This window comes from Cryptotermes secundus, unplaced genomic scaffold (assembly GCF_002891405.2).
Source record: "Cryptotermes secundus unplaced genomic scaffold, Csec_1.0 scaffold414, whole genome shotgun sequence".
Lineage (NCBI taxonomy): Eukaryota > Metazoa > Arthropoda > Insecta > Blattodea > Kalotermitidae > Cryptotermes > Cryptotermes secundus.
In genome coordinates, this window is record NW_019743151.1 from 493,339 (window position 1) to 509,826 (window position 16,488).

The 16,488-nt window shown below is 42.1% G+C and overlaps 1 protein-coding gene across 1 annotated transcript in view; it reads left to right on the top strand.

Annotated features, from left to right (window-relative positions):
• LOC111873849 (E3 ubiquitin-protein ligase AMFR) overlaps window positions 1-16,488 on the top strand; it is an 80,717-nt gene that overhangs the window by 32,952 nt on the left and 31,277 nt on the right. The window contains exons 2-5 of the mRNA XM_023868880.2: window positions 4,769-5,026; window positions 6,923-7,075; window positions 11,784-12,106; window positions 13,570-13,680. Of these exons, the coding sequence (XP_023724648.1) occupies window positions 4,769-5,026; window positions 6,923-7,075; window positions 11,784-12,106; window positions 13,570-13,680 (845 nt within the window). The remainder of the gene's footprint in view (window positions 1-4,768; window positions 5,027-6,922; window positions 7,076-11,783; window positions 12,107-13,569; window positions 13,681-16,488) is intronic.

Consider the following 16,488-nt stretch of genomic DNA (forward strand, 5'->3'; position numbering starts at 1 on the left):
AAAGTTCTAAAGTCACATCCATTTCCAACGCAATGGACGGGACTGAAAATGACGCTGTATGGCTGACATCACCTGACAGCGAAACTTCGAGCGAGAGCGACATCGACAGTAACGAGTCAAGTGATGAACAGTAATATGGTTCAGTTACCGTGGACCAACTTCAGAAAGTGTCGCATAATTTATTCATGCGATGCGAAGCATGTTTGCAAGCAGAAAGGGGTCACTTTCAGCACCTGTTATAAAGCACGGTAAGTTTGTGTTATCTTTTTACAGTATTCTTATAAATGTGTGCATGTACAGAAACTGATGTAAGGGTATCAGCGACATGACTGCACTCTCGCTAGCGGGGCGGGGCACAGTAGTCGCGGAGAAACGTTCCATCCGCTCTACGCTGCTGCCCCGGTTTCCTCGATCTTTGAACACCCTGTATTACTAATTATGAATATATATTTTTTTAAATGAAGTGTGATTTCGAATATAAGCCGCACCCCAGTTTTCCTCTTGAATTTTTGGCAAAAAATGTGCGGCCTATACATGCGTAAATACGGTAAGTTCTGAGATTTTCAGAGCTGTGGTTATTCAAATTATGGCCTTCCAGGTTTTGACACCATTTAATCTTTTAGGAAAATGCCCACGTTTCCTAGGATATTGATGCTTCCATCTTCCGGGTTGAAGCGTTTACGGTGGGGAATTGGCTTGGTTATACGTGTATAGGCAGGATAGAAGGAAGGGTGGTCGCTTAGGCCACCAGGGGCCGTTTCGAGACTCACAATTGATTGGACCGCCTTTCACAGGGCTTCCCACTGCCTTTCTCTCATGAAGTCTTTAAATTAAGCTTGAAGCTCAGTAACTCAGGGACTTTCATTCAGCGCTCCTTCGTGGATTTTAGTATCGGCTTCTGCTTGATTCAGATTATTTTTATTGTTTGCAGGTTTTACGCCCTATACATCTTATCCTGCCCATAGGCCGTCGTCATATCTTGTCATTCAGGTTCATCACGCAATAATTTAAAATTAAATAAAACGTTATGTTACAATTTTCCTCTAAGCTTATGCTGTTCCCAGAATGGCCGGCTTCTACAAAGTTCGCCCTTTAATGTTTTTCTAGGATATATTTTAATGATGTTGAATGACTTCCATTCGCTCCTGTTTATTATTACTACTCCTCTTAGTATTAGTAGTACAGTGGAACCTCGCTTAACGAGTAATTTGCATAACCAGCAAAACAAATTGCCAAAAAAAATACTCGCTTATTGGGCGACGTTTCGCATAACGAGTGACGAGATGGGAAGACCCGGATTGTGCGCCTGCTACATCAGTCTGTGTTTACCACTCGTTCCGCTAGCATCTTAGTGTCCCTTGTGATCACACATTTTTCAAAACTTGTGTTCAGACATATTAGTTCTGATTTTTTTTGTGCAAAGTTTAATAACCCTTGCAAAAATGTCCCCGAAGAAAAAGCCGTAAAAAGACAGCCATAAGAGAATAAAAATAACCTTAGAAATTTAACGTAAAATCAGTGAAAAGCGAGAACGAGGTGTGAGTGTGGCTGATCTAGCACGCACATACAATCGGTCTACATCAACGATTTGCACTATCCTCAAGAAGAAGGGCAAGATTAAGGAGACAGATGCTTCAAACGGAGTGACAAGAATATCTACGCAACGGTTACGTATTCTCGACGATGTTGAAAGGTTGCTCATTTGGATGAACGAAAAGCAGTTGCAAGGCACTATTAACGAGAACATCATTTGTGAGAAGGCGAAAGTGATTTTCGCCGACCTCGTTAAGAAGATGCCAGGATCATCAACAGCCGAAGAAGCATTTAAGGGAAGCCGTGGGTGGTTCGAGAAGTTTAAGAGATGAACCGGCATCCACAGCGTGTAAGGCACGGTGAAGCAGCAAGCTCCGACACAAAGGCAGCAGAGAACTTCATTGGCGACTTCAAGAAGCTCGTAGATTCTGAGGGTTACCTGCCGCAACAGGTTTTTAATTGTGGTGAGACGGGTCTCTTCTGGAAAAAGATACCGAAGTGAACCCATATAACAGCAGAGGATAATGAATTGGCCGGCCATAAGTCAATGAAAGACCGTCTCACGCTGCTATTTTGTGCCAATGCAAGCGGCGATTTGAAAATTAAACCGCTGCTTGTTTACTATTCAGAAACTCCACGAGCCTTCAGAAAGTGTAAAGTTCAGAAGAGCCGGCTAAATGTGATGTGGAGGTCCAACAACAAGGTTTGGGTGACACGTGACCTTTTTACTGATTGGATCAGTGAAGTGTTTGGTCCTTTTGTGAAAAAGTATTTGCTTGAGATGAATCTGCCACTCCATGTCTTGCTTGTTATGGACAACGCTCCTGCCCATCCTCCAGACCTACAAGATGACCTCCTTGAAGAATTTAAATTCATCAAGAGCCAGTTTCTGCCTCCCAACACCACTCCATTACTCCAGCCTACGGACCAGCAGGTTATTTCTAACTTTAAGAAGTTGTACACTAAAGCACTCTTCGAGCGTTGTTTTGAGGTGACTGAAGGGACCAATCTCACTCTCAGAGAGTTTTGGAAATATCACTTCCACATCGTTGCCTGCCTCAAGATGATCAAAAAGGCGCGGGAAGGGGTTACCAAGAGAACCCTCACTTCTGCTTGGAAGAAGCTTTGGCTGGAGAGTGTTGTCGAATGTGACTTTGAGGGATTTGAGTAGTACCTGTTGAGCCTGTAGTCAACGAGATTGTGTCTTTGGCCAGGATCATGGGGCTGGAGGTTGATAACAGTGATATCGATGAGCTTGTGGAAGAGCACAGCCAAAAGCTAAACACCGAAGAGCTTATGGAGTTGCATTGTGTTTCACAGCAAGAAGTTGTGGAGGAGAGTTTGTCAGAGAAGGTAACAGCAAAGCAACAATCTTCTGGTGCAATAAGAGAAATGCTGAAAGCATGGGAAACTGTTGCATCGTACATTGAGAAGCATCACCCTAATAAGGCAGTGGCTATGCGTGCTACAAATTTATTTAATTATAATGCTGTATCACATTTTCACCAAATTTTGAAGCATTGGCAAAAACAAATGTCTCTAGACAGCATTCTAGTAAAAAAGAATTAGATATGTATCATAAATAATAAACTAATTATTTCGATTTTTTTTTCTGCAAATCGAATTCGCATTCCAGGTTGGTTCATTCCGCATAGACGAAAAGATGAAGATGATTCACGCTCCTTAACAATGTATATATAATTTTCTTTGTATAAACGTTATACATAAAATTTGTTTAGTATTTTTTCGGCATGGAACTCATAATCGTATTTTACCTTAATTTATATGGGAAAAATTGTTTCGCATTACGAGTAAGATTCTGGAACGGATTATGCTCATTAAGCGAGGTTCCACTGTATTTTATTTTCGAGAATAACATGAAGTACGTATACTGTGTATGTTAAATTTATTGGATATAATGTCAACGTTTCTCGCCGTCACCATGTCTGTAATTGTTGACTTAAAACCAATATTTCATCTTTTTACCTTCACACTTTCAGGTTCTGTTCCAAGATTTAGAATTGATTGGATTATCTTTTTACTGGTCTTATCGCTCCTGTTCTTCCTTAAATAGGCTTTGTTATTTGTTATTTTGACTGACTGCTGACTGGCGAGGCTGCAGTTAAACAACTGTTAACGTAGCCAGAGGTTCATGTTTACTCTGCGTAAGTCTGCTTATAAATATGCTAAAAGATAATGACATTCTAAACTCTAATTGGTGTTCTCAAAGTATTAGGACGTGCAATAAACAGACTCTCTAGTGCATCATTTCCCAAATAAGGCACTGCAGCCTCCTAAACGGACATGGCACTTTTTCCTTCGGCCGTTTAAAAATGGGCTGGTAACACGTACTGAATTAATTTTTATTCCTAAAAGCCACACTAAACTCCGAACATGCAATTTAATAGAAAAAGTACTTCACAAATATCATTAATGTTTTGTGTGCGTGCGTGTGTGCGAAATTTCTAAATCACACGTGTTTATTAAGGGAGCCCTAGACTAAGAGCCTAGGAATGAGACCGCGGCCCGGTAAATTCTTTTTTATAAGGCCAGGGCCCGGTACCAGGCCGCGACTCGGTCGTTGAGAAACACTGCACTAGAGTCTAGTCAGTAGTGGACCCAGACTGACTTTCTTGTACATGGTTGTAGCTGCAATAAATTAAAATTACAGATATAGGTATTAAGGGCCCCAGAATCTTACAATTCCTTCAAAATCTCACATATGATTTATTTGTATTTTGTAATTACAATCCATTTTCTGTATTATATACATGGAAGTAAGTGTTAATCAAGAGTTGTATTGTTAAAATATCCATATATTGCTGCACGTCATACTGAATAGTTTGAAGGCCCACATCTTGCCCACTCCAGTTTTGTGTTACGAAAATGTGTGCCCAACTAACTAACTGACGAACTGCATAATGCAGAGTCTTTCTAGAGAAGTTTAGTCTCTGAGGCGGTAAAGAAATTTTACAGCTTTGTGGAATCTAAATAGCCCATCATTGGATCCTCTCCTTAACCATTTGAATCCAGTCAAACATCCTGTTTCTTTAAAGTTAGTTTTAGTATTATCCTCACAAATGATTTATTGTCTTGAGGTTTTCTGGCTAAATTCTTGTATTTCTTATCTCCGCTACTGTGCTAGGAGAGCACCATCCGTCTTATCTCCTTTGACTTAAGCATCCAAAATTTGTGCCATACACCAATAAATGAGTCATCATTTTGTTATGTGTAGACGTTGATCAACATGGCGTACTGCTGCCTCATCCTGCTTGGAAAATTCATCCAGAAGCTTGTGTTTGGGGAACTCAGAGTATCTGAACAGCAGCACATCAAGGACAAGTTTTGGAACTTCGTCTTCTACAAGTTTATCTTTGTGTTTGGAGTCATAAATGTACAGTACATGGATGAAGTAGTACTTTGGTGCTCCTGGTTCTCAGTGCTGGGATTCCTCCACCTTCTAGCCCAGCTCTGCAAGGATCGCTTTGAATATGTGAGTGTTATTGTGTTGTATTGTCTTATCTGCCCTTGCTTATGTCCGTATGAATTCAAACTTTGCAGTCTATTCTCCTACAGTGCATTATAATATGATTTAATTATAATGTTATGGGCTTAAATATTCCTTTGGTTCATTAAAGCCATTCTCACGAAACGTAAATTTCTCCATTAGTGCCCATATTTCTTTCCTAGTCAGTCAGAACATAAACAGCGGTTTTCGGTGTTGTCGTAAAGAAGAGACTATGTTGACAGAGAATGGCTAATGCTACTTTTGTAAAATGCTTGAGTGCTTAGCATGCACTTTTCTGCTGTGTATTGAATCACTGTTTCCATAAAGGAAGTAACCACCTATTTTTAATTTCAAAGAGACTGTAGCTGAAAGTTGTTTTGTTTCAATAAATCTAGAAACTTACAGCAATTAATTTGGTTGTTGTGAGATGGCCGCCAGCCTGGGAATTAGTCAGAGAACTGCAGTTCAGTCATTTTGAGCCATTGTTGTTAGAACTGATAGCTGAGGCACAGGGATATTTGGGGAGCCTAGATTAAGGGGAACGTCCGCCATTGGAAGCCGTTACCAGGCAACGGCGAGTGGAGACTGTAATAGACTGAGAATATTAGTCTTTGTGCTGTAGTGATTTGTAAAGTGTGGGGATCAGCGATGGCGCTATAATTAAGTGTAGTCACTAGTCACATGTTAAAGTGGTCAGTAAATCCAATCTCCAATCCAAAACCCCGGTGGGAGTTACTAACACGTGGCAACTGCTATCATGGAGCCGCTCAGGACGAACGGCCTTAAGGAGGGAGCGGTTGGCGAGTAACCACCGTGAAAACCGAGCTACGGGTAGGAAGGTGAGACCAAGCACAGACATCGTAAGCACAGCCCTTGGAAAAGAAATGGCGGTACGCCTGTAGGTCATTCGGGATGAACAGCCTTAAGGAGGGAGCAGCGTAGCATGTAGAGTCAGTACTATGCAACAACCGCGATATAGGCAAATATACTAGAGCCGTTTCTAGGCAACAGCTCGGTAAACACGTTCCCACGGCAACGGACACGCATGTAACAATAGAGGTACTGTTGGAAATTGTGTTTTCTACTCGGTCTGTGCAAAGGGGTTATAAGGACAGTTGAAGCAAAAAATAGTTCAGTTGTAAGGGAGCTGCCATTCAGAGAGGACTTGAGCCTGGAAGCAGAGGAATAGACATTGTTCGAAACCGTTACCAGGCAACTACTAGTGAAGACACAGGGCTGGAAAAGGCTTAGCATGCACACAGCGATTTGTTAAGTGTGTGTAAATTAGCGATGGCGCTATAATTAAGTTATGGAATTATGAGGTCATTAAATCCAATATCCAATCCAAAACTCCATCTGTAGTCACTCATACATGTGACAGTATTGTCACATATGTTGTAGCTTATCACAGTAGGAATGTAGGTTCCTTGTTCGATTCTTAGACAAAGAATGATAATTCTGACCTAGGCCTTTCATTCTTCTTGGTCCTTTCCAGCAAGTGTCAGGATAGAACAGATGGCTCCTGTGACATTTTTCTGTTTGCAAAACTTAAAAAACTTTCAAAGGTAAAATGTTTGTTGAGATGCAAACTGTTGCACATAAAGAAATGGAGCAGCTGTTGCCATTTTCTAAGAGGTGCTTCCTGCGGAATTAATATGGACATGCCGAAGAAGTGTACTTGTAAATACGGTATCTTAATTTTGGAGGTTCAGTCTTCATACTCCTTGATCAGGCCTCATACCATGTTACCCATGTTAGAGTCCACCCTGGATGTGTAGTTCAATACTACAGTATTGAAGCCTATAAGGGAAATTATGTCATTGGCCTGCATAGAGGACTAGAAGTTACTATTTTTTTATTTGTATGTGTGTTTGTTAATAGTTATCATTCTCACCTACCACCCCTGGATGGAGCCACATTCGATTGTTGGGTCTCCTGGCCAGCATCCTGATGCTTTCAGGTGTCATGTTCCTCATCTGTGTTGCTGTTGGCTTCTTTGGAGGCCTCAATACCTTTGCCTTCATGGTGGCTGAGGTACAGTCTTAATGATTTCAGTGATACTTATTGATATCTATATCATTATAATGTGAATTAACAGGGTTTTAAGAATGTACTGTCTGTCAAAGGTGTATTTCTTGAAGTCCATATAATGTTTGAAAATAATTATGTAATTAACACGAAGAAACGTGTAATATGAAGAAAGTGTACGTCATCACTTTTTGTAATGGAAATCATAATTTGGTAAAAGTACAAGAATAAAAATGCAGAATATGAAGCCTGCATGTTCATTCCCAGAATTCTCCCCTGTTATACAGAAGACTGGCCAGTGAAGGCTAAAGATACAGAATCATTGATTCTGAGTTGTAATTTATGAAACACATAAAATAATATACAAACAGAACCAAGTTATCTTGGTTGTATTAAAAGTTGAGTCAAAACTGAACAACTGAAACAGATAGATTTATTACTTTGAAGAATGCTGAGAGAGGCACTAGCCTAAGTAATTAAGTAGTACAGACACTCACTTTTGAAGAGACAACCAGGATCTGAACAGATCAAGAAATGGCCTGCACTGTGGCAGTTTGATGATGACAATGGCACACATTTATATCCATTTGCCCTCAATGTTATTTATGTGTCATAAGCTCAGATCACTTATAGATGTGCTATTTATCATGCTCATAGAAAGCAGGGAGCCCTAATTTAGTTGTTTGTATTACATTAAATTACATTACATTACATTGCATTGCATTCCATGGATCCAAAGTTAGTCAAAATGACTGTAGGATGTGGAATATGTCATATAAATACAAAACACATGTACAGACCCAGTGGAGTTCTCACACAAGAGAAACCAAGAATACACAGTGACTACACACAAGGCTATTTAAAGATACATAAGTTATTTTCTAGACAATAGGTATTCATCAACAGAGTAGAATGAATGTGTATTTAAGTATCGTTTCAGTGCTATTTTAAATCGTGCCCTTTCATTCATAAGACCTTTGAGATCAGATGGCAGGTTATTAAAAATGTTGATTCCAGCATAATATGCCCATTTCTGAAAGCATAAGAGGTTAGCAATTGGTTTATGAAGACAGTGTTTGTGTCTTGTGTATTGAAGTAGTTATGAGGATGTGCAGTGTACTTTTGTATAAATGTAGTTACTTATAATCTGAGCAGTTTAATATCATTGTATTCTCTCTCCTCAGTTGAGAAGATGTTTGAAAACAAATGCTCACGTGACTATTAGGACCTAAGGGAGGAAGAAAGAGATTAATGGAGAAAATTATATAATGAAGAGCTTCATAATTTATACTTTTCAAATATTATTAGGTGATGAGATCTATGGGATTGTTGATGTTCTAAAAGACAACATGTAAATCTGTAACAATTGCATATATTAAATTGTATAAATTTAATGGTTTGTCTGGCCGGTAATGTGGTGCTGCGTGCGCCTGTAGGAACAGCTGCCTACGGCGCGGCTGCTGGAGAGTTGTGGCAGCTACATTAGCTGTCTAGTAGCAGAGCGCGGTTGCTGGAGCGTTGCGGCAGCTGTCTTTGGCGCAGTCAACACCTCATCACTCTGGTGACCGATCGCTCTGAACTGAATGTGATCACTGATGATTGCGTCAAAGTCAAAGTCATGTTGCAACTGACGGTCAGTCAGTCTGTCTCTCTTGGTGTCGAGCCTGAGCTGGGGCTCATGACCAGATGATGATTGCGAGCTTTGGGCTCCGCTTTTATACCATGCTTGCTGGGCAGAGCTTAAAGTTGCAGTTGCGATTGTGAGCGCTGATTGGCTAGCGCACTCGATGTAAATGTGGGCTGGACAGTGAGTGCTGTATAAATGCGAGTGGTGGCAGCAACGTGTGGCAATGTGATATTGACAAGGAGTGAGTGCTGTCTGTTAGACCAGCAGAACCGCGTGTTAGTATGTGGGATGTTCCCACATCACTCCCCCGTCACGAAAATTGATGCTCATATGTTCAGGCGAGCGGGGATATGGATGTGGTGCCCGGAGCGTGTAATCCTTGTAGGGAACTGTGTTGGCATGGCAGGTAGTCCTACGGTCGGGGTCGCTGCGACGGGTGGGTTGATGCTGTTCCCTCGGTCTGTCTCTTGTAGGATGTAGGCCGGTTTGACCCTGTTGGCTGATACAGTGACATGCCTTCCGTGCTCGAGGAGTTGCAGCATCTTCTCTCTCCATGACAGGACCTGGTAGGGGCCACTGTATGGGGTTCCAATGCTCGGCGTGTTGAGTCCTGCTGAAGGAGGACATGGGTGCACTTCTCGAGGTCACTGTGCACGAAAGTAGCTGGGGAGGTGTGGCGTGCTGCTGGGACTGGTAGGAGGCGGGCCATGTGCTGGCGGAGCTCTGTGATGAGGTGTGCTGGATATGTGGGGTCAGTAGCTGGAGTTAGTAGCTCACCGGGGATTCTTAAGGGCTCGCTGTACACAAGCTCAGCTACCGATCCTTGCAGGTCCTCCTTGAATGCAGTGCGGATTCCGAGGAGAACCAGGGGAAGCGCCTCAGTCCACTGTTGGTCTGCATGGCACATGATGGCTGCCTTCAATGTCTGGTGGAAGCGTTCCACGAGTCCGTTAGCTGCTGGGTGGTGTGCAGTTGTACATGAAAGCTGGATGCGGCACAGCCTGGCCAGGGATTGGAAGAGTTGAGATTTGAACTGGCGTCCCTGGTTGGTGGTGATGGTCTGCGGGCAACTGAAGCATGATATCCAACTGGTCAGTAGGGTGCATGCCACTGTGTCGGCTGTGATGTCTGGAATGGGGATGACTTCTGGCCAGCGGGTGAAACGGTCGACTGCAGTGAGGCAGTATGTGTAGCCCGCTGACATCAGAAGGGGTCCCACAAGGTTGATATGGACGTGCAGAAAACAGGCTGCCGGAGGTGTAAAGTCGCCCAGTGGAGTAACTGTGACGGGAGACTTTGGAGCGCTGGCAGGACTGGCAAGCACGTGCCCAGGTGCGGCAATCGTTCTGCACGCCTGGACACATGAATCGCTGTGCGACCAGCTTTGCTGTTTCTCTGGTGCCTGGGTGCGAGAGATCGTGGATGGACTGGAACACTTGGAGACATAGAAGCGCTGGAACGTACAGTTGAGATCTCACAGTAGACGTGTTGCAGTAGATGGATACTGCGGTACCAGGGATTGGTAGTTTCTAGAGCCGCAGGGTGGTGGGTGACCCCAGTAGTGCTCGGAGTTCATCGTTGCTGTCCTGTGATGCGGCAAGTGCGTCGTAAAGTGGTGGCGCAGTGACGAACTCGACGCGAGAGAGGGTGTCAGCGATGATGTTGTCCTGTCCAGAGATGTGTCGTATGTCGGTTGTGAACTGGAAGACAAAGTCTAGATGGTTGAACTGCCGGGGTGAGCATTTATCCCCCTTTTGCTGGAAGGTGTAGGTGATTGGCTTGTGGTCGGTGAAGATGGTGAAGTGACGTGCTTCCAGCATATGGCGGAAATGCTTGACTGCTTCGTAGGTATAGCTTGCGGTCGTAGGTGCTGTACTTCTGTTGGGCCGGGTAAAGTTTCAAGAAGAAGGCGAGGGGTTGCCAGGTGTTCCTTACGCACTGTTGTAGCACGGCACCCATGGTGGACGTGGAGGCATCTGTGACGAGTGCAAGTGGCACGGATGGATAGGGGTGGGCCAGTAGAGTGGCGTGTGACAAACTCACCTTGCACTCTTCAAATGCCTTGTGGAGCTCCGGTGTCAAGTGATCTGGCGGGAGCCCTTGACTTTGGGTCCAGAGAGGACGTCATGCAGTGGTGCCTGTGTGGTCGCTGCGTGGGGCAGAAATCGACTGTAGGAACAGCTACCTACGGCGCGTTTGCTGGAGAGTTGCGGCAACTACGTTAGCTGCCTGGTCACAGAGCGAGGTTGCTGGAGAATTGCGGCAACTACGTTAGCTGCCTGGTTGCAGAGCGTGGTTTCTGGAGAGTTGTGGCAGCTACGTTAGCTGTCTAGTAGCAGAGCGTGGCTGCAGGAGAGCTGCAGCAGCTATGTTAGCTGTCTGGTAGCAGAGCGCGGTTGCTGGAGAGTTGCGGTAACTGCCTTTGGCGCAGTAAAGAGCTTATCACTCTGATACTGAATGTGATCACTGATGATTGCAAGCTTTGGGCTCCGCTTTTATACCATGCTTGCTGGGCGGAGCTTAAACTTGCAGTTGCGATTGTGAGCACTGATTGGCTAGCGCACGTGATGATCTACAGGTGGGCTGGACATTGAGTGCTGTATAAATACAAGTGGTGGCAGCAACGTGCAGCAATGTGATATTGACTAGGAGTGAGTGCTGTCTGTTAGACCAGCGAAACCGCGTGTTAGTATGTGCGATGTTCCCACAGATCAAAGAGGGTGGGCATGACACATAGCACACATGAGATATGACTTTTGTGGGAACATGCAAGGAAAGAGATTAGATGGGACACCTGGCCATAGATTGAAGGATAATATTAAGCTAGAACTTAGAGAACTAGGGTGTGGAAATGTGATCTGGATGTAACCAACTTAGGACAGGGTTAAGTAATGGACTGTTATGAACATGGTACTGACTCTTTGGATTTCATAAAAGGAGGAATTACTTGAAAATCTGAAAAACTATTGCCTTTCTAACAAATATCCTGCATCTTTATGCATAATGTAAAATGTAATGTGTAAGTGAACATTGCATATATGCAGCATGTGAGGAATGAAGGCTAGCAATGTACCTTCACTGTTACAGTGCATTCAGCTGAGTGTGCAGACGCTTCATGTGATCCTGCGTTATGCACTATACCTGTACGATATGCGACATGGTGATGGGAGTGGAGGTCGAGTGTGGGAGAAGAGAGGACCTGTTGCCTACTACACAGAGCTTGTTTTTGAGTTGGCAGCACTTCTCATTGACTTGATCCATCACCTGCATATGCTTCTATGGAGCAACATATTCCTTTCTATGGCATCCTTAGTCATTTGCATGCAACTCAGATTTCTATGCCACGAGATTCAGCGACGAATCAAAAAACATCGCAACTACCTCTGGGTGCTCAGTCACATGGAGCAAAAGTAAGTTATTTATTTTGAGAAAGTCTTAGCTCACTAAACTGTCAAAACACATCACCATACACCGTTCATATTCTTGGCTGTGTATATTTTATATTTGCACCAATCGCATATTATATCCACTGATGTATTGGGCCAATTTTTGAAGTGTACTATATAAAGATGGGGGCAATGCTAGAAGCCGTAAGGTCGTGGGTTCAAGTCCTGATGAGATCATCAAATTTTTTCAATTGTCCTAATGCTTCCAGCTGCACTAGGCCCTAGGGTTTACTCAGCCTCTAACAGAAATGAGTACCAGGAATGAATTAAATAATTTTCCTTGGGAGTAAAGCATGGCCAGCGCGTAAGGCTGACAACCTTACCACCATCTTTGAGCCTATTGTGTAGATAATGTGGAACCCTCAACATCTCACAACCCTATGGGCCTTCACGGCCTGTTACAGGGATAGCTTTACTTTTTTTTACTTACCATTCTCTCAGAGCTGATACCTCTAAAATATCTGTAATTTTTATCATTGGATGCATTGCTGTACCCAGAGGACTGCATGAATTTGATCCATCATGAACTTACATTTAATTGCTCTGAAATGCTATGAAGGCGTGATCTGGACAGAAGGAAGAACTACATATTCAAAGTGCATTCTGAAAAAGAATATTATATTTTGTCATGGTCTCTTACTGTCCAACCTTAGTGAAGTATAATAGTCTGGACAAAGCACTGGTAAATGACCAGCCTCGAGTACAGTTTGTTAATGAAATGTCTGCTGCTGACAAAGACAGTTCTTCATTCTTGGCTTGTATGTGATTGTTTTGAGAGCAACAGAAATGACAGTCATTTAATTTGTGAGACAGTGTCTGAAATCTGATCTCAGATTATTGGCAGTAAGCAGTATCGAAATAAAGTACAGGTATTGCTTATGATATGAATGCTTGATTTGCATATTTTCACTAAAACGAAGAGTGTTAATTTTTACTCTTTTCTTTTTTCGCTTAATGAACTTGCACTGCAACAGTCAGCTTACATTCATAAGTTTGGCGACTTTTACACGTGAAATTTATGACTGCTTTCTTTACATGTGAAGTTTATGATATTTGTCAACTGCTGCCCTGCTGTTGCCATCACAGAACCCAGAAGTATAACAGATATCAGTAGTGGTCACAAAACCTTCACTAGTGTTGCTGTCTTATGTAAGTGTCAGAGAAATGGGCGTTTGTTGTTTTGCACATCTTAAAAACTCTATAGCTTCTCAGCAGTTGGAAATAGAACCAATGTTCCCTTAATATTCTTCACCTGAATTACCTCCTGACATAAGGTAGACCGGCTGTGAAACTATATTTTTGAGTTGATGTTATATGTTACTGATAGAGAGCAATAACACATGTGAAATAATTAATATACAGAATTATTTATTTACAGCAGCCCACTATAAGTATTGAAATATTGAGAAATGCATTTAACTTTTCAGTTATCCAATGGCTTCCGCTGAAGAACTTGCAGAAAATTCTGATAACTGTGCCATATGTTGGGAGAAGATGGAAGCAGCCAGAAAGCTGCCATGTACTCATCTATTTCACAAGTATGTAATAAGGCTTGATGCAGTTTCAGCCTCTTTTTGTTTCTGTTTTACTTGACTATTCATAATTTGTGTAATTTTTGTAATTATGTTTGTTATGTTGGGGGATGATGGAAATCCTAGTACATAATGAACCAACCAACATCCACATTATTAACTACATAGTTAAGTGGTATATTTTCTGTGATCTCATCTCTCCTTCAGTGGGATATTTAAATTTGTTGCTGTGGTGTTTAATTTTATAATTGTTGCTCCCTTTTTAAATGTCACTATCTCAACCATGTGTTATGTAACTATGAAACAAAATGTCTCTGAAAGACTAATTATCAGAGTTCATATATCAATATTTTTACTTATATAGCTGTTACATTAAAGTATATATATATATATATATATATATATTTATTTATAAAATTCTGTACCTTTGGCTTTATTTTAAAAAATTACACCATTGTTGCCACAGACATACATTTCAGTTCCCAATACATGATCACAAAGGCATGTCTGACTATTATGCAGTCCTGACCAGTGTCTGGTGTTTAGAGACGAAACATGATAATAGAAGCTGACAGACAAAACCAGCTCCAGCCTAAACACACATCCACATGTTTGTTTCTTGTGACATTTCACTAGGACCTACTACAGCTGTGACTGCCTCATTGATAACAGATGTTTCTTAATGCCATGTGGTCTAAATGTGTACTTGCTTTGTAAGCTCAGGGCTCCTGTGGATGAATGAACTGTGCAACAAAAGCTCTTCCAAACATTAACTGCAAAAGCATTATCTTGTACAGATTATGAAGTCATCACTAAAAGGATTATACCACCAGAAACAATGTTGCAACTCCATTGGCACATACTGTGAAGGTCTTTATAATTATGGTATAGTTTTTAGTACCAACCCATTGTACATTTTTTAGCCACTGAAACCTTACATTCAGATACTTCTTGGCCACTTGTTGAACCTTGATCCCCTTTCACACCTCTAGAATTTGGTGCCATATGGTAACGCTGGAAATGATGCAGCACACAGGCCCACCTTAAAGTTTTTGCAGTTGTACCTTGTTTCATGATGTTGACACTTTTCGTTGTCAACAAAATGAAAACCTCCTATCGTTGAACAGGCCCAAAAATGTGGATGTTTGCAGAATTCTCCTTCAGAAAAAATGACTCTTGTTGTCCAGTTTGTGTTGAAGTTCCTATAACAGAAAGAATGCCAGCAACGTCATTATTTCATTTCTGTTCATCTCCTTCCAGTAATGGATTGTAGATCTTTGTTTAAGAGTAGGCTTTTTTTTTCTAAAAACTTTTTGGCCTACCAATTTGTTTCTCTGGCTGTTCCACAATTTCTGGTGTACAAAAGAAGTAAAATATTCCAGGGGGTTGCTGGTGTCTTCTAAATTAACAGTTCTGCCAGGCTTGTTAGTAAATGGAAAATGTGGTCGCTCAGCACCTGACTTTGCCCATATGCCATGATGCATGCTACTGCTGTCACTGACATTTGCTAGGACCTGCCATGATGTTTACTCACAAAATCTTGAACCCTGACAGCTGTGAAGCAGTCAGCACCTTCTTGTCACACTCTGAAGTAACTTGAAGATCCAGCAAGCACAACGTACAAATTTGCATTGCCGACTGTCGTTTTATCTACAATGGTGTAGTTGGAAACATTCATGACATGTAGAGATGTAATACCCACTACAGTACAAAGTGCCACATGACGTGGTTAATGATAACAGTACATAATATGAGAAATCAAATTAGGGAAAAGAGTGCTTCATTTGTTAAATCATTAATTATATGGTATAAAGTGTGCCACTGCATCAGTATAAAAGAAGAAGACCTTGATTAGACCATGTTTGTGAACCTCTGAATACTTAAGTTATTCTGATACAAGTCGCAAAGCATCTTCATTGGGTAGAAGTAGGCTCACAATTTCTTCCTGCCTTGTCTCTATCTATAACTGTTCCCTGTGTGGTGTTGCAATGCTTCAGCAAGGGATCAGCAACAGGAATATTGTGCCCTACATTTGGATGTGAAATCTGTATCTCTATAACTGTTCCCTGTGTGGCGTTGCAATGCTTCAGCAAGGGATCAGCAACGGGAATATTGTGTCCTACATTTGGATGTGAAGTCTGTATCTCTATAACTGTTCCCTGTGTGGTGTTGCAATGCTTCAGCAAGGGATCAGCAACAGGAATATTGTGCCCTACATTTGGATGTGAAGTCTGTATCTCTATAACTGTTCCCTGTGTGGCATTGCAATGCTTCAGCAAGGGATCAGCAACAGGAATATTGTGTCCTACATTTGGATGTGAAGTCTGTATCTCTATAACTGTTCCCTGTGTGGTGTTGCAATGCTTCAGCAAGGGATCAGCAACAGGAATATTGTGCCCTACATTTGGATGTGAATGTTATCTCTGTCTTACTCACACTTGGAAAGAAGAGGTATTTACCCATACAAAATACTTTTCCTTGGGAAATGTTTCTTTGTGGAAGAAGTCCCAGAACAGCCTGGTTAAGGATTTTCATCCATGTTTTAGCATGTCACTTAGCACAATTAATCACCAGTCACTGTCCTAATGAACTGAAACTCTTAAAACCCTTCTAGTGTACGAGGGGGGACCCAAAAATAACCGAACCGACCTATTGCGCGTGCATGCTTTGTAGTTACAAGTTGTGCTGCTAGGTGGTGTTAGCTGGGGGTCTCCTGTGACTGTTAGTGAGCTGGCGTCAGTCTGAGTTAAGTGGTTTGTCTGTGGTGCTCTGTTGTGTGCGTTCCTGTTTCAACCCTTTGGCGATTAGTGAGAT